This window comes from Nomascus leucogenys, chromosome 2, assembly GCF_006542625.1.
Source record: "Nomascus leucogenys isolate Asia chromosome 2, Asia_NLE_v1, whole genome shotgun sequence".
NCBI lineage: Eukaryota > Metazoa > Chordata > Mammalia > Primates > Hylobatidae > Nomascus > Nomascus leucogenys.
The window spans coordinates 30270707-30298225 of NC_044382.1; the positions used below are offsets into that span (position 1 = coordinate 30270707).

General features: G+C 37.6%; 1 protein-coding gene across 5 annotated transcripts in view; it reads right to left on the minus strand.

Moving 5' to 3' along the window:
* Positions 1 to 25871, minus strand: part of FBXO38 (F-box protein 38) — a 58936-nt gene extending 33065 nt beyond the window's left edge. For all 5 annotated transcript variants that reach the window (XM_003266613.1, XM_003266612.1, XM_030826856.1 and 2 more), the window contains exons 1-8: positions 25768 to 25871; positions 14913 to 15103; positions 10699 to 10832; positions 7681 to 7844; positions 7308 to 7473; positions 5020 to 5157; positions 3181 to 3318; positions 352 to 445 (exon numbers count right to left, since the gene is read on the minus strand). In XM_003266613.1, coding sequence (XP_003266661.1) covers positions 352 to 445; positions 3181 to 3318; positions 5020 to 5157; positions 7308 to 7473; positions 7681 to 7844; positions 10699 to 10832; positions 14913 to 15040 — 962 coding nt within the window. In that variant the 5' untranslated portion in view covers positions 15041 to 15103; positions 25768 to 25871. The remainder of the gene's footprint in view (positions 1 to 351; positions 446 to 3180; positions 3319 to 5019; positions 5158 to 7307; positions 7474 to 7680; positions 7845 to 10698; positions 10833 to 14912; positions 15104 to 25767) is intronic.
* Between the last annotated feature and the right edge of the window lie 1648 nt (positions 25872 to 27519).

Consider the following 27519-nt stretch of genomic DNA (forward strand, 5'->3'; position numbering starts at 1 on the left):
TCATCCAGAGATTGAGACAATGGTCCTGAGAGGGCTACAGACACCACAACTTCAATGCTAACTTCTATTGGACTCTCAGCAATTTCCAGAAATTCCACTGCTTTTCTCTGATATGAGACCATGCCACTCTGGAGCTTGCTAGTATGCAGCTCAAGTGGTTACCAGTTATAACATTAAGACTACCATGATGTTATATTTATCTGTTATTTAGACTTCTTTGTATTTTAAATTTGAACAAGGCTTGATCAAATGTACACACATATATACACACACATTCCACAATTTTTTGTAAAATAGAGAAAAACATATTTACTTCTAAAGTGAGAGACACAATACAAAGAGGAAACATACCTACGGGCAGCAGTAATGATGAGGTAACCAAGATCTACTTCAAGAGCATTTTTGCAAGCTCCCAGAACAATAGTGTGCAAATTTCTAAAACCACCTAAAGACGAGGAACAAAAACAAGTGTTTCTTTTGACCACAGCATTTTTAGTGAAGTATTTATATACTATACATTATAAAGTATTATCTTAGATGATAATTACTGGTTTAAAAGTAAATCTAAGCTTTGTTTTTGCATTGAAATTAATATCTTAAGATGAATTATAACTACTAGTCACCTAAAAGGAGATGAAAGCAGACCCTCATTTTGAAAAGACACTCTGATGGCATTTGAAAACTACTCTAAAAGATTTAGACTGTTAAGTAAGGATTTTTAGAAAGTCAGAAGCTGATGAGAGAATTGTAAAAAAAGAAACCCTGCCATTTCTGGCCAAATTTTGAACCTCCAAATATCATATGGAACAAGACCAGAACCACTTTAACTGACTTTTTTAATGTTTCTGAAACTTGTATCTACCTACAAAAAAAGAACATAAATTACTAATGTATAGCTTAAAGAAATGACTGATTTATCTGTTTTAAATTTGTATAAATAAAATCACAAAGTTTGTATACTTTTGTGTCTGGCTTCTTTTACTAAACACTCTGTTTATGAGATTCATCCATATCGCTGTGTAGCTGTAGTCTGTTCATTCTTATTACTGTACAGTATTTTGCTATATGAATATGCCACAATTTAATTACCCATTCTATTGCCAATAGGCATCTTTCCATTTTGGGATGATTAGAAACAGTGCTTCCATGAACAATCTTAAAAATGTCTTTTGGTGAACGTATGTAAACATTTCTGTTGGGTTTAAAGCCAGGAATGCAACTGTTGCTATGTGTATGACCAACTTTAGCAGATACTACCAAACAGTATTTCAAAGTGGTTGTATGAATTTATATTCTGACCATCAGTGTATGAAAGGTCCTGTTGCTTCACATCCTAGCCAACATTACTGTTTTTATCTTTTTCATATTAGTCACGAGTAGGCATAGTCATTTTAGTGCTTGAATATCACACTGTAGTTTCAATTTGCATTTCCCTAATGATTAGTAAACTTTATCGTTTTTTCACGTTTATTGGCTTCCTGTGTGCAAACTTTTCTATTCAAGTCCTTTCCCACTTTTTCTACTGAGTTGCCTGCCTTTTTCTTATTCATTCCAGGAGTCCTTTATATCTTCCCAATACCCAGTATCTGTATTGCAAACAGCTTCTCCCATTCTGTAGCTTGGTTTTTCACTCTTTTTTTTTTTTTTTTTTTTTTTTTTGAGACGGAGTCTCACTCTCTTGCTCAGGCTGGAGTGCAGCGGTACGATCTAGGCTTACTGCACGCTCCGCCTCCCAGGTTCACGCCATTCTCCTGCCTCAGCCTCCCGAGTAGCTGGGACTACAGGTGCCCGCCACCACAACGAGCTAATTTTTTGTATTTTTAAGTAGAGACGGGGTTTCACCATGTTAGCCAGGATGGTCTCGATCTGCTGACCTCATGATCCGCCCGCCTCGGCCTCCCAAAGTGCTGGGATTACAGGCGTGGGCCACTGCGCCTGGCCGGTTTTTCACTTTCTCAATCATGCCTTTTGATGGACAAAAAAAAAATCTTAATTTTAATTTGGTACAGTTTATCAATATTTTCTTTATGGTAAATGCTTTTTGGCGTCCTGTTTAAGATGTCTTTGTGTACTCAAGGTCAACAAGACATTCTTCTAAGTTATTTTTTTAAATTTCATTTCAAAATTGTTCTCATCTGAATCTACGACCCATCTAGAATTAATTTTTGTGTGAGGTATGTTGACTTCTTGAGTAAAATACAAGGCAGGGTCACCCTTAAAAACCGTTCAGAGAAGAAAAGTCTCTGTTTTTCTTTTAGGACCTTTATACAAACTCAGCTTTTAGCACCTCTCTACAGGTATTCTCTCTAGTGAATGCACCAGTAGCCTTCGTTTTTGACTTTTATCTTGTTAACTATCGCCATCAATCAAAATACTGTTGGTTTTAAGGGGTTGTTTCATCCCACTGGCTAAATGTAATAAAGTACACTTATACCACACTTGACTGACAAAATGTCTAGAAATGTAGTGTTTACTCTTCATTATATTTCAACAGTATTAATTATAATGTCTGTTTGTTAACAATGGTACTTGATGACTTTCCATTTTATTTTAGAGAGCCAAAGTTAAATTTTTGGTTTCCAACTATTAATCATCCATTTTGCTAAACCACTATTTTTTTCTGCAATGAGATGTTTAACACAGAGCACATTCTGTTACGTATTATTTATCTATAGTTAAGTATACACAGAACAACTTTTTTCTTTTAAATATCATCATCTGATGGGTAAATCAATATCCAAGTGATATGTATAAAAGTATTTTTTATATTATAAAGTATTACATGATAGATATTAACATTATTAATGCCTAAATTTTTTTTGGAAGCCTTGGCTGTACAAGTTGTAAAACATCACCAAAGAACACTAGAAATCCCTGTTAACATTTCTAAGAAAGATTCCATATATAAGAGGAGGTATTATTAGCTATGTAAAAGTCAAAGCAAGCCAGAAAACATGTCTTATCACTCTACTGTCTATTTTAAGAAAGTTTAATGTGCACCAAAAGAAAATGAATACTAGCTATGCTCATGGTTACTTACTGTCTGTCAAATACAACAGAGAAAGCAGTTCCTGACGAGCATTTTGTTTTTAAAGACTTGCCAGGGAAGTTAAATAAAAGCTTAATGATTTTTTTAAGTTGATTTTTAAAAAATATTTATTAACTAAAGAAAATGAATACCTGATCTCCAACTGTCTTCAACAACATGTTGGATAAGACCTCCAAGGAAAGGAACTCGAACCATTTCTAAGTGTTCCAAGTTTCGGGCAGAGGCTAAGCCTGTTACTAAAGGGACATATTTCAAGGAATTTGTGGGTCCTGGAAAAAAAAAAATCTTTGATAGAACAATGTAAAGTGCCTTAAAATGAATTTCAAATCAGTGAAAGACATGTATAACTTATAAACTCTAAGTCTTAAAATGACAGCCAAATTGGCTCTCTGCAATCAGGTTCTTGTTACAAATGAAAGTGTTAGCCTATTAACCATACACTTACTCAGCATAAAGGGTTTTTCAGTAACACTGTAGAGATATGTAGTATTCTGTAAATTCTCTAAAGGCTCAATAGTTTTGAACTCAAACTAACTAATGGGAAAAAGTCAAGATAAAAATTTGATCCTTCACTCAACAGCTCAATCATTTAATCATCTCTATGACCAGTGTTGCATTAGCTACTATAGAAGATCACAAAAGACATGGTCCTGTCCATCAAAAAGCCTGCAGTTGACATGGAGCTAGAACTAACATAAATAATTATAGAAGGATAAGAAGGTAGACTGCATCAAGTATAAAAATAACATCTGCTGTACTCCATGAAAAAGAAAAAGAAAGAGGAGAAAAGTAAGGTGGAAAAGGCAGAACCTTAAGAATGCATACAAAAAAAGAGGAAGAAAGTGCACATCTCAGGATAACGAAACAATAATATAGCATAAGAGAAGACACTGAGGTGGAAAGCTGTACGGCTGACCAGGGAACAATGAATAGTCAAATGTGATGATAAAAGAAGATATATCTTGGAAAGGTGTCAGAATAAGGTTATCAAGAGGGGTCCTGGTTATCATGACCTTAAGCAGAGTAGTTCCCACTTAATGCTCTAGTGCAAGGGTGTCCAACATTTTGACATCGCTGGGCCACACTGGAAGAGGAAAAATTGTCTTGGGCCACACATAAAATACACTAACATTAAATATAGCTGAGGGAGGAGGAGGGGGAGGAGGGGGAGGAGGGGGAGGGGGAGGAGGGAGAAGGGAGAAGGGGAGGGGGAGGAGGGAGAGGGGGAGGGGGAGGGGGGGGGAGGGGGAGGGGGGAGGAGGGGGGAGGGGGAGGGGGAGGGGGGGGAGGGGAGGGGGAGGGGGAGGGGAGGGGGAGGGGGAGGGGGGGGAGGGGGAGGGGGAGGGGGGAGGGGGAGGGGGGGAGGGGGGAGGAGGGGGGAGGAGGGGGGGAGGGGGGAGGAGGAGGAGGAGAAGAAGAAGAAGAAGAAGAAGAAGAAGCAGCAGCAGCAGCAGCAGCAGCAGCAGCCCATGCATAAATCTCATAATGTTTTAAGAAAGTTTAAGAATTTGTATTGGGCATCATGTGGGCTGTGGCCAGTGGACCGTGGGTTGAACAAGCTTGCTTTACGGCAACAGGGACACTAAAGATTTCTGTTTAGAAGGATAATACCATAAAAGCTATGTTTAAGGTAGATTAAGGAAGCCAACTATTTACATGCAGAATGATTCGGAGACCAGAAACAAAGAAAGAAGACTGAAATTTAATAAAACAATCCTATGAAAAGTAAAAAGTACCTGTAAAAAATAGAGATATTCTGAGTTTTTTTTTTTTTTTGCTGAGGTCAAACACAAATCATCTTTCTAATGTCTTTAAAACAAAAAGTGCATTTATCTTCACAAGATGAATACGTTATAAGACATAAATAGTAATAGCATAACATAACTGTATTTACAAATGTAGCTAGAGTTTGCTTCAGGGTATTTTTAGAATAGCTTGTGTTTAATTCCACCATAATTGTGTACCATTACCTGCACAGTTCCTCATGACGAAAGTTCTTAAGCTGATACAAAGGAAGTCTTTAAATGGCTGTGGTTTAGTGAGTCTTACCCACTTCATATAAAGGTGCCTTAGCATTGGGATACAAGGAATTTCAGGAACATTCACCCCTAAAACACAAATATAAAAAAGAACAAACAAGAAAAAATCACAAACATATACTATATTTTGCTTATAAGTTCAAGAGTCTATTTTTCATATTAACAGTTTAACCTTCAAGGATTTTTATCAGAACAAATTAAACAAAATCTATCAAGTTTGCCTTATTTAAAACAGGCTTACAAAGAACAGTTTATGTAAACCATAAACTGACTTAACTTTTTTAGAAAAGGCCAATGGGAAGATAGAGTTTAAAAAGTATTTCTATGTATTAGACATGTAAGTCTTTCTCATAATCTTAAACTCTTCTAGGATACATTTTCCCAGAAGAGGTAAAGTGAAAATGGATTACTGAAAGCAAAACTATAACGATGGAGATGAAACACACAAATTCACTACCAACGTCCACTGCCCCCCAGTAGGAGAACTATTATTTCTCAGAGCAAAGTCAGCTAGGTGGGTTTAAATATGCAAATAGATATCTGGAAGATAGCCAAACACAGAACTTTAAAAGCTGTTTTCTATAAATATATGAATCTTAAGAATTTGTATTTATGTAGGAGAAGCCAGCCAGCATGGCTCTGAGAAAAGCAGAAACCTGCCAGTCATTTATTTTAGAATTTCAAATTGGTAAAGGTAATTTGATGCATGGGATCCATGAGTGGCTTAATACTAGGAATCATATCCACAGAGGACCATGACCAGAAGAAGGGAGGTGTAGCGTGAGGTGAAAAAATACAGGAAATATGGACGAAAGAAGATAAAAGCCAAGGAAGGGACACAAATTTATTAAAGAAATCCAAGGATCCAGGATGATGGCATTTAACAAACAGTAGTTGGCAAAACTGTTTAATGCAATTTTTAAATTTGAGACAACAGAAGCTCTGCTAGCAAGAATAACTAGAGAATGTAAAATTGCAGTACTTGAATGGTCAGTTCTTTAAAGGCTAAATTCTGCCAAATGTTCTTATTGTAACCTACAAGGATTACCCCTTAACTTATTCCTCTCAAAATAGCAGAGTTAAATTTAGTTTGAACTATGCACACACATTGTATAGCAACAAATGGGAAGTAAAATTAAGGATGAGACAAAAGGACAAAAAGCAGAAGTGAGGTACAGATTGAGATATAAGATGCAGAAGTCACAAAAGTTAAATTTAGCATCTATTTTAATACTATGAAGATAGTAGTACTGATTGTACTGATTAGGAAACCCAAGGTAGCAAGGGTGAGACAGATGCAGAAAAGACAGTATACCCTAGGCCCAATCCACTTTCTGTCTCAAACAAACTCTATAAACAAAGGACATAACTGCCCATTCTCCTGGTAATGTTCATTTTTATTAATTTACCACACCTCTGCATCACCATAATACAGTGTTAAACTGTTAAATGATTCCCATAAATTAATGCATTTTAATAAAACTTACCCTGTACTTATATTTGCAATGAACTGTGACAGGCATTGTAGAAAATATAAAGATATGGAAATAAGTCTTTGACCTTAAGGAGCTTATATTATAAATTCCAGATATTACAGAATCCTTTTATATCTAAAAATCCAATTTCAAACTAGATATCACTCCCTGATCTTATAAATGAAGGGTTGCTAGAAATCTTTACTCTTCTCCCATAACTGTGTATCTAAGTCTTATTTAAGACCTACTCTTGTCATTCCTGATGCTCTCCCTGTACCACCTGAGTTTCAGAAATTTCCAGTTCTTTGGACCATCCCCAATACCTAGAAATACCTTAAAACATATATACTCTCTCCGTGTATGTGTGTGTATATATACAAAATAAAGTAGTAAACAAATATTAAAGGCCAGACTATATTAACAGGGACCCCCGAATTCCTTTCAGTGGCCTAAGCCAAAGGTGACAAATTTGAGAAAATATTTACACTTTTTACTTAAGTTGAAGTTATTGGTATATAATTTCAAAGAATATTCAGATGGAGAACGTACACTTGTAAAGCAGTATTTCCCTCACACCAGTGGATCTTTAATGGGAAATTGGAATTTTTATACAGATCTTGCAAACATTTATTTTGCAGTCATCAACAAAGCCATCTCTAAAATTCTCATTATTCTTTTTCAGTGAATATTCACATTTTATGGCATTTCAAGGAGTTACAAGTGACCCAAGAAACATGTACTCACCAACTAAGTGTAAAGTTTGAATTTTGGCTCCTATAGGAATTTTCAGTTTATTTTCAGGAGGAATTGGAAAAGCTCCATTACGATTACGAAATTTCCCCAAAATATGAACATGGGGCATATATGTCCAAATGGATTCTACCAACTCCAAATGAGAAGTTTCCACACCCTAGAAAATAATGCCAAAGCAAGCATAAGAAAGGATTTTAGTTTAGCATCCAAAGCTTTTATTTAGGTACCACAAGATGCTAAGTACACAATGGAACTTAAAAGTTTGTGACAGATGAGATTTGCATGTGAGTGAACATGTCTATCATTCTTTGGTCTATTATTCCATAAACAGTTGATGCCAAAATGTCCAACCAGGTGCACTCACCACTAAGTTTGGGCATGCCTGCAAAGCTTCTAGGACTCCTGGAATGCTAAAAGCCTCATGGCCCCTTACTCTTCGCCTCTCAAGGTATCGAGGGTGAAGGCCATATAGCTGTTCAACATCTGGCATCTTCTTTAATAGTGTTAGAAAACTGGAATCTGTAAAGCCTGAGAAGTTCAGAAGTATTTAGAGCCAGGTTCATCTTTCTGTTCATTAACATTTACTAGGCACTCGTGATTTTTACCAAAAGTTAAAAAAGATTTCCTCTTCAAATTTCCATAAGGCTAACACTAAAGCTGAATAAACATAACAGAAAATATACTCCTTTACTAACAGAGGAAATGAGTCAGAAACTCCACTTAATCTGAGTTAATACTTTATGGAAGAGGCTTTTATTATTGACTTTTTGGTTTTTGTTGCTTTTAAGGCATAATCTTCAACAAAGAACACACTTTTAACCCAGATAACTTGGACCTATTTGGTGGATGGAGTGGGACCACCCACCTGATCACCACCACCCTCCTCCTCCCCCATGGGTGCTCTCTTGTCTGTAAAATCTTCAGGGCTCTGCAGAACACATAACCAAAAATATAAATAAGATATGATCCTCATCGTTAGGAAGCTCACAGTTCTGACCTAATTCCTATCTCAAATTATTCTATCCATTTTCTAATAATTACTCTGATACTCTGTCATATGTTTAACTATTACTCCCCTGCCATTTTAGACAATTAATTCTTTTGAAAAAGACAGATGCAAGTTAGGTAAGAGAACCAGAGTGATCCAATCTCAGAGGATGCTGTTGATAGGAAGCTGTCTATCCAGGAGACCGTAGTAGGAATCAACAAGATGGGAACAGAGAGAGGCAGGTTACTTCCACAGCAGGAGCTGTTGGTTAAGTAAGTGGGGAGACAAGTCTCATATAGATGCTATTTTAATCTGTTACAAGGGCTTTTTTATTTTTAATCAAAGTGGTCAGAAAGCCAACTGTCTGCTTATTAATAACAAAGAAAAATATTAACTGTCAAGAATAAAAAGTAGGCCCCAAATATTTAAGTCTTACATACTTTTTTGAAAGTTGTTTTATTTTTAAGTTATCTCATTTAACATGTAAAGTCCAGACATGTTAACTTTAGTATTACAAAAGTGAAGAGTAAGGAGAGACTAGAGATTACTTGGTCTCTAATTATAATAACAGTTCTTATTACTTTCTCGTATAGTAACTCTTAATGACCGAACGATTCAATGTGTTAATCATTTTTTTTTCATTTATTCTCACAACCAAATCAGAAAGGTTATCACCCCATCTACAAGCATCAAAAATGAAGTTGAGAGTTTAAGAGCTTCCAAATGGCAGTGCTGGAATCTAAAACCAAGTGTAACCTCTGCAATGTTTATCCTCTTTTGTCATATATGTTGCCTCCCACGAGAGAAATGGGGAAAGTTCTACCTTCTTTACAGAGATGGAGTGGGAATCCAAAGAGATCATATATGTAAACCATAAAGTACTATTATATAAAGAATCTGGGTTAAATGCCAGATAATAGGCCAAGGTGGCATTAGTGAGCAAGGTTAGTGTGATCTTATCTTAGGCTAGAGACTTTGCTTCAACACTCTTTTACATTCACTGCAAAGATGGGAAGCCTTGGGCTCACAGGTTATTTATCATAGCCTAAAAGTCAGCAACATGCAGTCAAATTCTTCTCTAATTGGTAAGTGGTAGTGATGTTAATGCTAAGACTGTATCACATGGGAGTTCTGCCATCCTGTCTTTATATACTGTATTAATCCTGTCTTCAGAATTCCTGCTGGCCTAACCTTTGCAAAAGCAAATCTAATATAAGGAATAAGACAATCATTTTCGCACTGCCCTAATTTTTTTTCTTTCCTGACATAAAGGATCATTCTGAAACAAGATGAGATGAGTCCTTTGCCCTTAGAATGGCTTTTACTAAATATTTGAAAGCAATCGTGGTTTGCTTCCCACAAACCTATTAATAAGTTCCAGCCTCAGGTGTTTGCAATGTTCTTTATAAGAAAGTATATATTGATAACTACTATGGCCAACTGATAAGAGTTACCAACTGATTTGATGACTCTCTTGAAAGGACGCAGCACCCACCTGCACAATTCCAGTATTCCAGAGCTAATCTGTTCTGTTCTATAGAACAGAACAAGACAATTATCTCCTCCAGCCCTTCACTTCTATTAAGGCTTTTTTTTTTAATGTTTATTTTTTGGTCCCCTCTCAGCCTTATCCCATTTTCAAAGTCTCATAATTTGGACATCATAGAAAAAGGATGACTTAAAAAGACAGATTCATAATTGCAAAACAATAGTAACTAAATTTTACCAATTAATGGATTGGCGTTAACTGAAAAGAAGCCTTAATTGCCTTTTATTTTAACTCTTTCAAGTATGCTTTGCTTAGCTAAAGCCATTAACTTTCTTTTCAGGTGGTCTCTTCAACTGGGAACGATTTGCTGTGGTTAGGAAGCTAACTCTGAGTTCTTCACCTGTAAGGTCAGTCAGTGCCTTATTCAAGAAACTCCAAGAGCTACTATAGGCCTTCTAAAGAAATTGGAGTTCTGTGGCCTATTTTACAAAAATGGCAAGTATTTATTTAACTAAAGGGTGCAGTTTAGTTGCAGAGGAAATCTATGATGAAAACTGTTACCATTCACCGGAAAACATGCATCAGAGAGTAAAGGACACACATTGTCTAACGTGACACATATATACTCAATTAACCAAAGGCTCATGTTCTCCAATCACAGATGTGTGGAACAGGCTGATATAGTTACTTAAGGACAGGAAAAGAGCAGACTATTAAAACAATAAAGCCTCAGGTAAAACGCATTTTACAACCTAAAACCCAACATAAATAATTTAGACAAAATCTTGCCTCCCTACAAGGTGACTTAGATTGCCTTTCTCAAGACAACAAGTAACTTTTTATGAAACCATTGTTACTACTTTCCAGTAGGACACTACTGTACTTCACAGACTAAATCCACTTACCACTTGGCATGTATTCCCACCACCGCCCTGCACAGAGATCTACAACTCTCACAACTCGCAGATATAGGGTCACTGCTTCCTTTAGCTTCCGGGAAAGACATTCCATACACATGATATCCTGCAGAGGGAGGTACCTTTGTGAGAGAAAGAAACTTGTATTTATCAAGTGGGTAAGTATTACTTCTCACCAATAAGTTATTTTTTTTTCCTTCTTTTAATCTCCTACCACTCAAATGAAATAAGATCTTAAGACAGAGATTTAAAGCAACTACACATATGGTCATATAGCTTTTTACTACAAAGGTAAGTCAGCAAAATACTTGAGTATCCAAATAAGGTATTGAGCTCCCTTCACAGGTCATTTGATAAAACCTGCCTTTCTTCTTTTGAGTTTTCATGGACAAAGAAAATCTAAAAACAAACCAAAAAAACAAAGAAGAAAAAAAAAAACAGTGCTTTTCAAGATGTGATGAGAAAGGAACCTGAGAAAGATCAGAGAGAATTACTCAATTTGAACATGTGCAATATTATTTCATATCTTTTACAGAATCTACTCCTGTAGGGACACTTTGCTCCCTCTCAACTCCACCATCCTGCTCCTGCAAACTCTACTATCTTCTCCATCAACAAATATGTATACTAGTCATATAGTATACAATTTCTTTTCCCACTTTTTTTTTTTTTTTTTTACCTTTAAGGTCACATACACTGATAAAAGTATTGCATAAGTATTAAGACACCTCATGTGAATTACAACTTCCTCTTTTCCATTCTTCTTTATTACCTTTTCCTGAAACTTTCAATTAATCCTGACTTGTTCTGTTATATATTCTGAAAGGTCTATTTTTCTCTTAAGACCCCTCCACACACGCCTAGATTAATTAAATTTTTTGAAAAGTTAAAGCTACCTTTACCTACTGAACCTGTATTGCGTCACACTCTACTCATTGTTTCACAACAACCTTAAGAGGTAACTAGCTGGTTCCTGTTTGCCATACAACTCTCTCCCAGTCCTTTATCTCCCCCTCTCTGACCTGCTGTGCTCCCTACCCCTCTCTGGCTAACGGTTAACTTTAGCCAATGAGAGGCACCAGCTGGAGGGCTCCAGGTGGCAATGCTGCCTTTCTACTGCTGCTAATCCCCTAGATGAATTCTTTATCATCTCTTACTTGTTCCCTAAACTCCATCTACACCTCTGTAAATAGTCCCTTCATTAAATTATCTTCAAATTCCAGGTAAGTGTATTTTCTATTATCTGCTGGCACTTCACTGACATAGTATACACTATTATTACTCCATTTTATAAGTGCTGAAATTAGCTCAGAAGAATTAAACCTGCAAAATGTCACATGGCTAGGTAAGAGGGAGAAAGGGTCAGGAATGGCAAACACAGTTTTGTCTGACACTAACTCTTAACAACACTGCTAATTCTAAAAGAAAAGTCCACATATACCTGTTGAATATTTAGCTGATCCATTTTTTTTCTACTTCTCGTCCCTCTTCTTACCCCTTTAAAATGATTTAAATCAAATCTTATACAAAATAAAGCATCACTGCTAGCCATAACTTAGTCTCCATAACTTAGATTATAAGCAGAATTTTTCAGAAACATGACAACACATTTTATAAACAACAAAAAACATTAAATTTGCTTTCTAAATAAATTTTGCCACTGTAATATTTTTCTCCTAAATATTGTTATCCAACGTATTTGCCTAGGTTAAAATTCTACTCCCTTTAAATACAAACAGATCAATAATCACAAAATCAAGATTTTACATCATATTTTCCCTAAGAAGCAGCATATTTTTTCTTCATAGTTATATAGTCAAAGGACTAGAGTTCAGAAGACAGATCAAATATAACACTTCAGAAAAAAGAGCATAGCAGGGACGGCAAAGATTAGGTTTCTTTTAAGAAAGGCCATAGTTTTTCTTGCTTTATGAAGACATGCTAAGTAGTTACTACACCACCACAATGAATCCTCAAATCAAAATTTTAGAAGACTAAAAAATGAAACAAAATTTAGTTTGTTTTTAGAATAAACACATTAAGTTCAAGAACTAAGTTTATGGTTCTTTCTACGTGCTGTCAAATGCTGTTTTCTCCACTGTAACTACCATTATATATTGACTTGATTCTACCCCTTCCATTTGAATATTCTGTTTGAACTGCACAATGTTATCTGATCTATTTTCAATTTAGATTATGGTCCAATGGCCAGGTGTGGTGGCGTATGCATGTAATTCCAGCACTTTGGGAGGCCAGAATGGGAGGATTGCTTGAGGCCAGAAGTTAAGACCAATCTAGCCAACAAATCAAGATCCTGCCTCTACCAAAAAATTAAAAAATTAGCCAAGCGTAGTGGTGTGTGCCCCTAAGGCAAAAGGATCGCTTAAGCCCAGGAGTTCAAGGTTGCAGTGAGCCATGATCATACCCTGCACTCCAGCCAGAGTGAGACCCTGTCTCAAAAATATATACATATTATATATGGTCCAATTTTTTCACAATATATCCTAGCATTATCCAACTTTATCCCTAGATGCAATTTTACCTATGCTTTCTTAAAGAATTTTGAAGGATTTATTGTTTAATTCACTGATCCATTTTGAATTTAGCTGTAAGACATGAGACAAAAATGTGCTTTTATTTTTTTCTCCAAATGGTTTGTAGGTTGAGACATCATTGCTGAATAGTCCACCCAGCTTTTCCTCACTGATGTGAATACAACCTTGTCATAAACTAGATCTCCACATGTATTTGAATGGAGCCTATGTTTGTCTCCTTTACCCAACTGTCCGGCTTTCTTTTCCAAAACATTTTAGAATGTAATTGAACATTTGGTAGTTGCAAGACTCTTTTTCTGAAAATTTTTGGCTATTCTGACAGACATTTTTCTGCCAGGTGAACGTAATATCATTTTGTTCTGTAAAAAAAAAAAAAAATCTATCATTTTAATTTGGTCTTCTAATCCCAGACAGAACTGAACTAGCAAAAACTACAATGTGTCACAGAATAATGAACTGCAGGAAATAATAATGACATACACATTTATATTAGAAAAAAATAGTGCCTAGGATCTCCTAAAATAACTGTTATTGCTATTTTAAAACTTCATAATCTGCAAATATTCATTTGTAGAAATTCAAAACATTCCTAAGAACTTCATATATGGAAATTTTTCATAGGTAAACAACCTAAAATAATGGAAAATCCAGATGCTTAGAGAAGTTAATTGCAACTATAATCGCAGAAAACAGAAAAACTGAAAACTATCTAGATCTCAGACAAGCGAAGTACCATGTTATTTATACATTCCATAGAATAGTAAGCAGTAAAAAAAAATTATGAAGACCATGCAGCAATATGAAAAAAAGCAGAATAACCATTAACATTTACCAAGCATTTATGCTTTCAGTTTGCTAAGTGTTTAATGCATTATCTCACTGAATCCTAGTAATATTGCCATTATGTCTATCATTAGTCTAGAGCTAGAAAATAATGGACCCAGGATTCAAACTCAGGTCTCTAATTTCAGAGACAAAGTATGTTAGAATTTGCTTATTTGAATTATATAAATAAGGACAATAATTGAAAGAAGAGAGCAATGGAAACCAGAATGACAGTTTTCCTTTAAAAAAAAAACAGTTGTTATAATGCAGTTTGGGTAAAAATATAATTTTTTTAGAAGTCTTTTTGTGTTGTGTTCATCATAAAACAACTTTAATGTATATACTGCATTTAGTTATGATGGGTATTATTTCAGAAAACTTTGTTACAATCACTTACATGTATGTTTCTCACTGTGGGTTGTAGTCAGAAAAAGTCAGAAACACTGCCTTATATTGTGCAGTGTAAACACATAGTACTGTTATAATGCAGTAACTAAAGTCACCAAATCTATTAGCCAATAAAAATCCCAAGAAGCCTAGAAATGTTAACAGTCTCGAGAAAATCTGTCCAACAGAACTATCTGTAACAAAAGAAATATTTTCTGTCTATACTCTGCTGTCCTATACACTGTATCCACTAGCCACATATGGCTACTAAGCACTTGAAATGTAGCCAGTGCAACTGACGAACTAAATTTCACATTTTTACTTAATTGAAATGTAAATGCTGCATGTAGCTGGTAGCTACCACATTAGACAGCACTGCCTCAGGGTTTGCTCTTACCCATTCTAGGTAGGTAAGCCAACCAAACACAATCTTACCTAAAAATATGGCAAAGTACTTCATGTGAAAGTTGATTCATATAGTCCTTTGTTTCATCTGCGGTCATTTCTTCTGGAATTTCATTATTCATGATACATGTTTTCACACTTTTCTTTCGTGGCCCCATTGTTGTGCAGTCTCCAGTATCAACGAGAATATCTTCCCTTTTGTTTACTTGAGTTCAAAGTACCTGAAAAGCAAACAGAGAATGAAGTAGACTAAAAAAACACACCCCTATTAAAACCCAGGTTAAACAATGTTTATTTTCAAACACACACAGGCAAAGGTATCATAATGGTACACATCACATTCAAATTAATAAAAATATTAATTTGTTCTGTGCAAAAAGCACAGAACATCATTTTCTGAAGATGAGTAGAGAATCAACTTCTGAAGATAATATAAATATGCATTATTTAGAAAGAGCAAAAATCCAGGAATCATGAGTATTGTAATTTGTACTGTTGCTTCTTAGCTTATTCACTCAATTTCTCCAAGTATCAATTTCTTCAAATGCAATGTGTGATCATTAAATGAGGAATCAAAAGCTCTTCCAGCTCCAGGAGCTTGTGGTTCTTTCTAGGACTGCCCCTAACATAGTAGAAAGGAGAAGAGATTCTTGGGTTCTAATCTTGATTCTGCCCCCAAATTATTTCTATAAACTTGCATCAATCTTTAAAATTCTTCATTCTCTCACCTATAAAGCCAGAGATTAGATTAGTCATGGACCCCTTTGTGAATCTGATAAAAACTAGAGAACTCCTAAAAAATAAACACAAGCTTATATACAATTTCAGAGAAAGAATGAACCATCACTTTTCCCTCTCTTGTGAATATTGAGATGGTATTTCACTTTTGCATCACATGCACATTTTGTTTTTAAAATAAGCTTTAGAGAAGGATGAAAAGAGAAAGAGAGAAAAGAGGGGAGAGAGGAGGAATGGAGAGGGAAAGCAGGGAGAAAATGGGTTGCATGAGCACCCATATGGTTTTCTGTTTTATTGATCAGCATGTGGAGTTAACACCTTGATTGTCAAATTGTCTAGAAATATTTTAATAATGTTGATCCAGATATAGGGAAGTTTATAGGAAATACTAGTCTCTTTTATATTAATGGCTTTGTAGATGGAGGAGGCACAGGATGACAGCTGAAAAGAGGTACATTCACATTTATTTAAATATGCCTTGGCACATTTATTTTGAATATCACTTGCGTATTCTGGGCCCATTGTAAACAAACGGCTCAGAGGCAAGTGGAGATACACAATTAAATAACCACGCAAATGAGCTCAGAATTACACATGGAGATAACTGCTACAAAGACAGCAAACACAGTTCTGAAGCCTCATACAACAAAGGGGCCTGAGTCACTAATGGTTCTCCTAAGGGAAAGACAATTGAGCCCGTAACTGAAAGGAGAGCAGGAATTAACACTGCAAAAAGTAGGAAAGAACTCAGTAGGAGAAAAGTACCTGGTGGGCAGAGGGTACTTTAAGTATGTGCAGTTCCTGAGGTTTTTTTTGCCTCAGCAGTAAATGGACACACTACTAGGCTAAGTAAATCTTCATCATTTCTCGTGCCTGTGTGTGTGTGTTCTGGTCTCTTCTTCTCTCACTGAAAGGTTATGTGCTATTTACTTCTCGAGGCTGTCAGCATGCTTGCCTCTCATACCCCAAACACACACACACACACACACACACACACACACACACACACACACAACCTCTTTTGTTGTTTCTAACCAGTATGGCCTGAGAAACCAGAGAAATCAATGTGTGTGGACTGGTATATGGGCTATGCTACTCTGAATTTGTGACACGTATCTTAACTTCTCAGAAGCTTACTCCTATGTTGTCCATCACATTTTGGCTAACAGGCCTCCGGAAAAATAAAGTTCATACTTGGAACTGCCCAAGCTAAAAGAAAAGCTATAAATAAACTCACCTGCTTCTGATTAATCACTGCCCACCTTTTCTTGTTTACTGCCCTGACTCCTCCAGATGAATCTTTCCATCTTATGATAAGCTCCTGAAACCTCTAAGGTTACATTGAACATGTAGTCAACAAATCCAGTAGCCTCTTTCCAGTGCTTCCCCATCTGACCCATTTGTATTATGGGACACTGCTGACCACTCCTTTGAAACCCTCTCATCCTTTGGCTCCCAAAGTGATATTCTTGATTCTTGTTGTTCCTCTACGACCACTGCTCAGTCTCCTTTGCTAATTCATCCTCAAGCCCTCTTCGCCCTGGGCAACTGTACTCATTCCCAAGGATTTAGCTATTACAAATATATATATACACACACACACACACACACACACACACACACACACACACAAAGCAAAAAAAGAAAAAATTTCTAACTCTACTTCTTACCTCTCCTGAACTCTGAACTTTATTTCCTCTGTCTATCAGAAATTTTCACCTCAATAACTTGAACACCCTTCAAAAACGCTATGTCCAAAATGAACTCCTTCATATCACGAACCCTCCCCCTCCCCAAAACAAAGATACACAGATATATACAAATAAACACACCTATTTCCCTAATGTTTTACTAAATTCCTGAATTGTAAACCTTGAAATCATCCTAAATATATTCTGATTTCTTGTTTCCTACAGACAAGATGGGCTATTTTTATCAATTTTATCTCAATACAGTTCTTACATCCATTCCCATTACCTTTTGGGACTCCATTAACATTCACGTGCACTAATGAAATGGCTTCCTAAATGATACCCATCACTGTATCCTCAGGGTCGAGGAAAAGCTTAGCAGACACTATGCCTGCCATAAGTAATTTACTGAATAAATGCTTACCATGCTATACTCCACACGGAAGCCAGTTATCTTTTTCAAACAGTCCCCTGATTTATAGTGTTAAGTGAAAAAAGCAAAACATAGACTACATCTGAAGTATGATTCTAACAACAACATAATTTTAAAAATTAAAAAGATTACCCCCCTAAAACTTTTTTTAAAAAGTATGATAAAAAAGACAAATATACTGTGTCTGCATACAACATTTTATGAAAGATGACAACAAAATATTAACCGGTAACCTTTGAGGAGTGATAACCGAGGTTTAGGAAAGCAGAAAAAAACTTTTACTTTTCACTTCATATTATTCTCCATCATTTGAAATTTTCAGATTGTTTTTAAGAAGTACAATATACATGGCCAAGCAAAACAAAACAATCAGCCTACAAGGAATCCTGTTTCAGAGGATAAAATATTTCCAATCTAATCTCAAAATACCAGATGTTCCAGTCTTATCTTCTTCCAATCCTTACCACTTGCTCTCAGTATACTCACTCTAGCAGACCAGTATCTTCTTAGTTCCCCCAAACAACCACTGGTGTTTCATTCCTAATATGGTTTTAACTCTGACTGGAAATGTCCTTCTTTTCCCTACTTTGCCTAGAAAACTGCCTGTAAAAATCTAGCTTAATGTAAGTCTTCTGTAAAAGCTTCCCCTACTGACTCTTTCATTTGAGCTCCCTGTGGGACTTAACATATGCTTCCACAGCAGTTTGTGTAGTGATTTATTAGTCATGTTTCTGCTAAAAAATCTTGCCTCTAGGTGATAACAAGTCCTTGCTCACAATATATCCTCAAATATCTAATGTATGAATATCCACCAGTCTTTCCATTATTCTATATACATCCAGTAGCTTCAAGGCTGCTGCTAAAAACCATTTCATGCTCTTATGAGACGTTTGCTACCACAGCATTCAATGATCTCAGCAACAAACTTATAGCCCAGACAATAATGCAATCAGATTGTACTGCAGTGACACACCTAACAGCTACTCTGTAGCATGTAAAAGCCTCAACAGGATGATTAACCAGCAAAGACTAATCCACCCACAAATTACCTAGACGCTCAGACCAATCCACCACTTGTCATATTTTAGCACGTTCAGCTTTAAGAATCTTGACAATCCTTCATGGAGATGATGCTCTTGATTCTTTATTCCTTTAATAAAAAGCTTTTTTTAATCCCTTCTTCCTCCTTTTTCTTCCTCAAATTCACACCACCTAATAACATCTTCCTCTACTGATTCCACCTTTGATTGTTCCTTAGGATTTTGCAGTGTAGTGCTTTTGTGTGAATTAGATTTAGTAGCCCTAGTGCACAAACTATACATAAATTTTTAGACTAAATACCCTGCACCTTAAATATCATTGAGTTTATAAAACTCCACTTATTGAGAGTTAACAAATATTTACTCACAGAAATGATGTTATACAATATTATACTGAGGTTAGATCTCCAGGAAGCTGACAAAAACCTTCTTAACCTACAATATCCTTTAACACTAACTAGCAAAAAGCCTAAATTTTAAATTAGCAGGACTGACAAAATTTTAGGTAAAACTATTCATATTTCTTACATCATGGCTAGAATTGAAGACTTAGGTCTTTTAGTTCTTACTTGGCAGGTGGAATAGTGATGCCCCTGCCCTAAGCCTATCGTGGGGAAGGAACTTGTGGAGATGAACACTAGGGTAAAAGAAAAGATCTCTATCTTACATATAGGAGGTTGACAGGATTTATAGCCTGGAGAAATCTACCAGCCTTCTCAAGTCCAAGTAGATGTCTCTGAAAATGTTCAGGAGATAAAAAGCTTCCTCAGTCAAAAAATACTTTATTTTCCCCTACTCTTACTCAGTCTTGATAAAGGACAACAAAGTTGCTTCAGCTAAAGTTGGCTTCATCTTCATTTAAGTGAAACACCCAGCTGGGCTATGCTGAGTATTTCATCTCAGGTACTGATGAATAGGGACCTGGTTTCCCTATATGAGAAAGAAAACTTGAAATTCACACAAAGTCCCAAGTAAGCGGTGATGGTTTTTTTTTTTTTTTTTTTGAGACAGAGTCTCGCTGTGTCGCCCAGGCTGGAGTGCAATGGCACGATCTTGGCTCACTGCAACTTCTGCCTCCTGGGTTGAAGAAATTCTCCCACCTCAGCCTCCCGAGTAACTGGGACTACAGGCATACACCACCACACCCAGCTAATTTTTGTATTTTCAGTAGAGATGGCATTTCACCATGTTGGCCAGACTGCTATCAAACTCCTGACCTCAAGTGACCCATCCGTCTCAGTCTCCCAAAGTGCTGGGATTACAGGCGTGAGCCACCACACCCGGCCAGTATCCCTTTTTAATGTGCACCCTTTCTCTTATTGGCTTTTCTTTTTAGTTGGAAGAGGAACCAAAGCAAGTGAGGAGAAAATTGCCATCACTAGCCTTGTGTTTTTTTCTCACTCCTACCTCCAAAATACCACTTGCCACTAAACATCCTGCCTTCAATTCACTTGAGAAACTCAATAATGCAGAGAAGATACAAAGCAGTAGCAGGTTAAAAAAGAAAGAGTAAAGGAGGGGAAAGTCCAGTTATCGGCATTAAAGAAAGATGAGTTGGAGGAAGTCTTGCCGAGAAGTCACGGAGCATGAGGGACAGGTGAATACAGGTATACCTTAACTGTGATTCACTTTACTGTGCTTCAAAGATAGTGTGTCTTTCACAAATTGAAGGTTTGTGGCAACACTGCATCAAGCAAGTTTATCGGTGCCCTTTTTCCAGCAGCACGTGCTCACTTCATGTCTGTGTGTCACATTTTGGCAATTCTCACAATATTTCATATCCTTTCATTATTATTATGTGTGTTATGGTGATCTATGATGAGTGATTTTTGATGTTACTACTTTAGTTGTTTTGGAGGTACCACAAACCACGCTACGTAAGATGGCAAACTTGATTGATAAATATGGTGTCGTTCTAACTGCTCCACTGGCTAGCTGTTCTTCCTATCTCTGTCCCTCTCCTTAGGCCTCCCTATTTCCTGAGACACAACAATATTTAAATTAGACCAATTAAGAACTCTACAATGGCCTCTAAGTGTTCAAGTGAAAGGAAGAGTTGAGCATCTCTCACTTTAAATCAAAACCAAGAAATGACTAACCTTAGTGAGGAAGTCATGTTGAAAGCCAAGACAGACCAAAAGCTAGGCTTCTTGTGCCAAACATTAGCTAAGTTGTGAACACAAAGAAAAAGTTCTTGAGAAAATTGTTACTCCAGTGAATAAACAAATGATAAGAAAGCAAGACAGCCTATTGCTGATATACACAAAGTCTGAGTTTTATGGACAGAAGTTCAAACCAGCCACATTCCCTAAGCCAAAGCCTAATCCAGAGCAAGGCCCTAAGTCTCTGCAATTCTATGAAGGCTGAGAGAGGTGAGGAAGTTTTAGAAGAAAAGTTGAAAGCTAGAAGAGGGTGGTTCATGAGTTTATGGAAAGACGTTGTCTCCATAGCGGAAAAGCACAAGGTGAAGCAGCAAATGTTGACGGAGAAGCTGCAACAAGTTATCCAAAAGATCTAACTTAGATAACGGCTGAAAGTAGCTGCACTACACAACAGATTTTCAGTATGTACAGCCTTCCATTGGAATAATATTCCATATCAGATTTTCACTGCTAGGGAGAAGTAAATGCCTAGCTTCAAAGGGCAGGCTGATTATCTTGTTAGAGAATGCAGCTGGTGACATGAAGTTGAAGCCAATGCTCACTAACCATTCTAAAAATCCTAGGACCCTTCAGAATGATGCTAAATCTACTCTGCCTGTGCTCTATAAAAGGAACAACAAAGCCTGAATGACAGCACATTTGTTTACAGCATAGTATACTAAATACTTTAAGACTTCCACTAAGATCTACTGCTCAGAAAAGTTTCCTTTCAAAATATTACCGTTCATTGACAATGGACCTAGTCATCCAAGACGTCCATTAGATATACAAAGAGATTAATACTGTTTCCATGCCTGCTAACACAATATCCATCTGCAGCTAACAGATCAAGAACTTTCAACTTTCAAGTCATATTATTTAAGAAACAAATTTCCTGGCTGGACGCGGTGGCTCACACCTGTAATCCCAGCACTTTGGGAGGCTGAGGCAGGCGGATCACGAGGTCAGGAGCTCGAGACCAGTCTGGCCAACATAGTGAAACCCCATCTCTACTGAAAATACAAAAATTAGCTGGGTATGGTGAAATGTGCCTGTGGTCCCAGTCACTTGGGAGGCTGAGGCAGGAGAATTGCTTGAACCAGGGTGTCAGAGGTTGCAGTGAGCCAAGATCGTACCACTGCACTTGAGCCTGGTAACAGAGCTAGACTCCGTCTCAAAAAAAAAAAAAAAAGAAATAAATAAATTTCCTAAGGCTATAGCTGCCACAGACTGTGGTTCCTTTGATGGATATGGGCAAACTAAATTCAAAACCCTCTGGAAAGGATACACATTCTAGAAGCTGTTAAGAACGTCTGTGATTCATGGGAGGAGGTCAAAATATCAACATTAACAAGAGTTTGGAATCCAGTCCTCATGGATGACTCTGAGGGATTCAAGACTTCTGTGGTTATAGGAGGAGCAGGATTGAAATAATAAACAACGAAAGACTTCAGTGGAGGAAGTTGCTGCAGATGTGGAGGAAACAGCAAGAGAACTACAATCGGATGTAGAGCCTGAAGATGTGACTGAATTGCTGCAATCTCATGATAAAACTTGAACAGATGAGAAGTTGCTTCTTATAGATGAACAAAGAAAGTGGTTTGTTGAGATGAAATCTACTTCTGGTGAAGATGCTGTGAACATTATTGAAATGACAACAAAGGATTTAGAATACTACATAAACTCAGTTGATATGGCAGCACCAGGGTTTGAGAGGACTGAATCTAATTTTGAAAGAAGTTCTACTGTGAGTAAAATGCTATCATACATCGCATGTTACAACAAAATATTTCCTAAAAGGAAGAGCCAATCAATGAGGCAAACTTCACTGTTGTCCTAAGAAACTGCCAAGCCACCCCAACGTTCAGCAACCACCACCCTGATCAGTCAGCAGCCATCAAGACAGAGACAAGATCTTCCATTAACAAAAATATTATGACTCGCTGAAGGCTCAGATTGATTTTTAGCATTTTTTTTAAATTAAGTACTTTAAAATTATGGCATATACATTATTTTAGATATAATGCTGTTGCACACTTAATAGATTATACTACATTGTAAAATATAACTTCTATATACACAGGGAAACCAAAAACTTTGTGACTTGCTTTATTGCAGTAGTCTGGAACCAAACCTGCAGTATCTCTGAGCTATGCCTGAATAAATAAGGAGGAGAATGTTATATATAAAGACTATACTTTGCGGTACCAGGTGTTACCTATAGGCTTAGCAACTTCTAGACCCTCAGACTCTGAACCTTAAGGAAATGTCAGAAATGACAGAATTATAGAATCCTAGAATGTTAAAAGTTGAAGAGGACCCGAGAGACTACCTAATCACACAGTTCTCAATTTTTTGTGGGTCACAAACCCATCTGAGAATACGATGAAAGTGGCACATCCGTTTTCCAGACTCATGCCAGCAGAAATACTTACACGATTTCAGGGGGTTCATATTCAGACATCGAAGCTCATCTAGTGATCCCGAATTTTTAAGATGAACAAACAGAACCAGAGAGGATAAGGTGACAAATCACTTGCCCAAGATTAAATAGTGTCAACGTTCAGGCTGGGATACAGACTTCCCAGGTTACAGTAAACATCCTATCATCAAGTCAGTCTTCTGACACCATGGCTGTCTTCCTGCATTCCAGAGCAATGCCCTAGTGCTTGGAGAAAGGCTTCTAGATGCTCTGATAGAACTGCATCTGACCACACCCTACCTTCACCAATTAGGGTTTATGGTCCATTTAATTTAGGCTCCCACACAGTGGTCTATGGCCACCTTAGGTACATTATAGTCACTCTGTGGCTGCCTGCTTAGCTGACCTTAGCCACAGGAAGCATTACTTTTGTCTTGGTGTTGCAAGCACATTCTTAAATCAGAGTTGTTTCCAAAAAGTGTTCTTCTCCTCCTATCTTGTCAATCCAAATCTCCTTCCCATCCCAAACTCAAACTACTTTTCTTTATCCTCATGAAAAATACCCCCTCTCACTTGAAACTTCCCTATATCCTCAATGATCCTATCTGGTCAAGGGCTTCCCTGCCCTTCAAGTTTCTCATGCTTTTCTTTAGTTTCTATTGGTTTCAGCTTGCTCATATCAAAGTAATCTTGCATATCACTTAATTTGACCTCACAGACCTTAACTGACATGATAGACTACCTTGTTTATCTACTGACCAGGACAGCCTTTCTTGTCTAAAGAAATACCACACCACATCCACCAAACTGCTCAGATAAAAACCACACACAAACAAAACAAAACAAAAACCCCCCAACAGGATTACGGTGCTGAAAAAGGCCTAGGAATCATCCAGTTCAATCCTTCGTTTTACAGATAAGGAAAGTGAGGCCTAGAGATGTTAGATGGCTTGTCCAAAGTCACAGAGGCAGGATGTACCACTGTGAAGCAGGGATCCAGGTCTTCAACTCCTTTTTAATTTTATTTCACTATACCACCTTATTTCATTTTAGTATACCACCAATTTTACTTCACTATATCACCCTATCTTACTGGAATCTAGTTGTCCCTTTTTCTCCTCTGCTATGCATTAGTATCTGTTTGACTAAATATAGTGTACCTCTGGGCACACAGCCATTTAAACAAAGAGGCACACAAAACTCTACATTCTTTACCCAAGGAGGACATCAGAATTACAGCATCACACATTTTAAAGAGGGGAAAGAAGGCTTACAGATAATCTAAAATGTTAAGTCTCAAAATGAAAGTTAAAAATTACAAGCGGATTTTTTTCAGTCTATGCCTATGTAATACATACCCTCCAGACTGGACCTCCTCCCTCCCTGAGAAAATCATGGCTTTATAGAACTATTATTTTATCCTTCACTTGTGCTGGGGGAATGGGAAAGGGGATTAAAAACCAGTGACCTAATCCAACGTCTTCCTTTGGCTGATAAAATCTCAAGTTCAGAGAGAGGAAGGGATTTGGTCAAAGTAAACCATCAAGTTAATAGCAACTTTGAAACAAAAATCAAGGTCTCCTGTTTTTCACTTTGTAGTGATTTACACTGCTGGTTTAGGTGTATAAAACAAAGTTTTCTGGATAGAGCTTCTCATTGCACAGGAACCTTCCTAAGTGCCCAGTTGCCCTTGGCCAGCTTGGTGTCTGCAAAGAAACACGGTAGACATCTCTTAAGTCAAATTCTGGGTGTGCAGAGTGCAGGGAGAACATGCTTTTCAGGTCTGTAAAGACTCCATGAAAAGGGAGTTAAGAATTTGATTTCCACAGCTAGGGCACGGACATCAAAGGCATCCACAGATAAGCAAACTGCAGCACAGAAAGGCTAATGGACCTAGACAAGGTCACACAGTGTGTAGGTGGAAGGGGTAAAACTAGAATTCAGGGCTCCTGATACTCTGGCGTGGCAGCCAAAGATGTGTTCACTGCTTCCTGCTCAGGGACATCCCCTCAGTACGCTGAACACAGACCTCCTTCACTTTACCGGCCGAAACACCGACTTAACATTAAAATCATGAAATTCGTGACGCCCGGGGTGGGAGACAGTCACAGAAGCTGTCCAGTCCAACACCCTCACCCATTTCATTGAGGAAACTGGGGCCCAGAAAGGGTTCTTTATGCTGGATTTTGGGGCCAGGTTCAGACAAGCAGGCAAACCCCACAAGCACGGCCTAGAAGGCCAGGAACTACAAATTCAACCCCTGATCTCTCAGGGAGCTCTAGGCCCGAAGGGGGCCAGAGGCCGAGCTTAAGCGGTCGGAAGTTCCAGAACCCCCATCCAGCTACCTCAGCCTTGCCGCACGCACTCCGGGCTTTGCCACCCCGCTCCCGGCCCCCAGGCCCACTCAGCCGCCGCCTCACCTACTCCGACCCTCCGCCTGTTATTGTGGTTGAGAGGGAGGGACGCTACAGACACTTCCCGGCCCCCACCGCTGAGGCACTTCCGCTTCCGCCGCCGCTCGCATATTTCCGGAGTGTCGTCATCCGGGGCTGGACCCTCAAACCCGTGTCCATATTGTGTGTGTGAAGAAGCATCGAAGCGCGGCAGCCATGTTCAGCGTGGCATTTCGGAAGGCTTGTCGGGGGTGGAGAGCGGGGGCGGGTTGCTGGTCTTTCACGTGACACTAAAGCGCCATGCCGGAAGCACTGAGTCTGATGCGCCGGAACCAGTCTCCACCGTGTGGTTTGGTCTTGATTTCCACTGTTACTCTGGGCGTTGGATAAGCCTCTGGACCTCGCCTTTGTCATTTGCGAAGTGGATAGGTTCCAATAGAGATTTTCCCAGAATCATTCAACTAAAAATAGAGAACTTTTTTTTGAGAGGAAGGACGGGGGCGCAGTTAAAGATGTTAATGTTAAGCCATCCCTTCTGTGATTTCGGGACATTGTCTTTGCACGTAAGTAATAGTATTTTACAGTCTAAAGGAATTTCACATAAGTGTCATTAAAAACTCTACACAACTCTGACATGTAGGCAAGGATCAACTTAATCACCTTTTTTGTTGTTTAATGGATAAGGAATTGTCTTCAAGAGAGTGTAATTGACTTGCACAATGTCGCACAGATGGACTGAAATTTTGATTTTTACCTTTTACATCCTGTGTTCTTGCCCTAATATACATGTAATTAATATGGGCTAAAATCCCTAGATTTAAATAGATACAAATACTTCTTAGGAAAGTTAGTGTGCATTAAAGCCATGTAAGACACGATTTGACAAGACGTAGCATTGACTAGGCTATTCTGCTGGAGAAGAAAAAGCTGAAGAAGGCTTGGGAATCCCATTTCTTCTTCTTCTTTTCTTGATTGATAGCAGACCTACTGGTTTTTCCCCTCTTTCCCCAATATGGTTCGGCACCTTAGGTTTCAGCTTGTCTTAGGCAGTCACAGTTTTAGCTATTCCATTCCATATGTCAAACCATATATCTGTGTTTTTATTTGGAGCTCTGGTAGGACAAACAAAACAAAACATCATCATATTCATGTACTATTCATTGTAATCTCAGCTTTCATGTTACATTCTTCCTGTAATTGAAGACAAAAATGAATTTTTATGCTATTTGCTTCTGTCGGTTTCTTCATATTCAAACTTTAATAAAGGAAACAGACTGGCTTTTTCTGTTTCCCAGATTATTCTGAAGAATAAATAGGAATTACAAAAGTTTCTAGTGCAGGGCATGGCATATTTAGAAGGCATTCGGTAAGATTTATTTCAGCACAATTGGCCTGAATTTTTAATTCAATAGAATATGATTTTCATTTTATTAGCATTCCTCCTTTTGTAAAAAGCACTGTAGTGGGACCTGAAATGAATACTCAGGAGTAAGAAAGGTTTCCTACCTCAAGTTTAGAAAATTTCCTACCACAAATCATTGTAATAAATGTTAAAGATATTTTCTTACTGCTATGAGAGTTATATATAATAAGATATCAAAACTAGTTTTAACATTTTCAGGTAGAGCATGTTATATGTATCCCTTCATCTCTAGGATTTATTTGTACCTTGATGTTACAGGTTTTCATTAAAAAGGTCCTGAGTTAGTGTTTCTCCTATACAGTGGCATCATCATGGGGTCCCTGGGCGCTGCAGGAGAGTTTGCCCTACAGTAAATG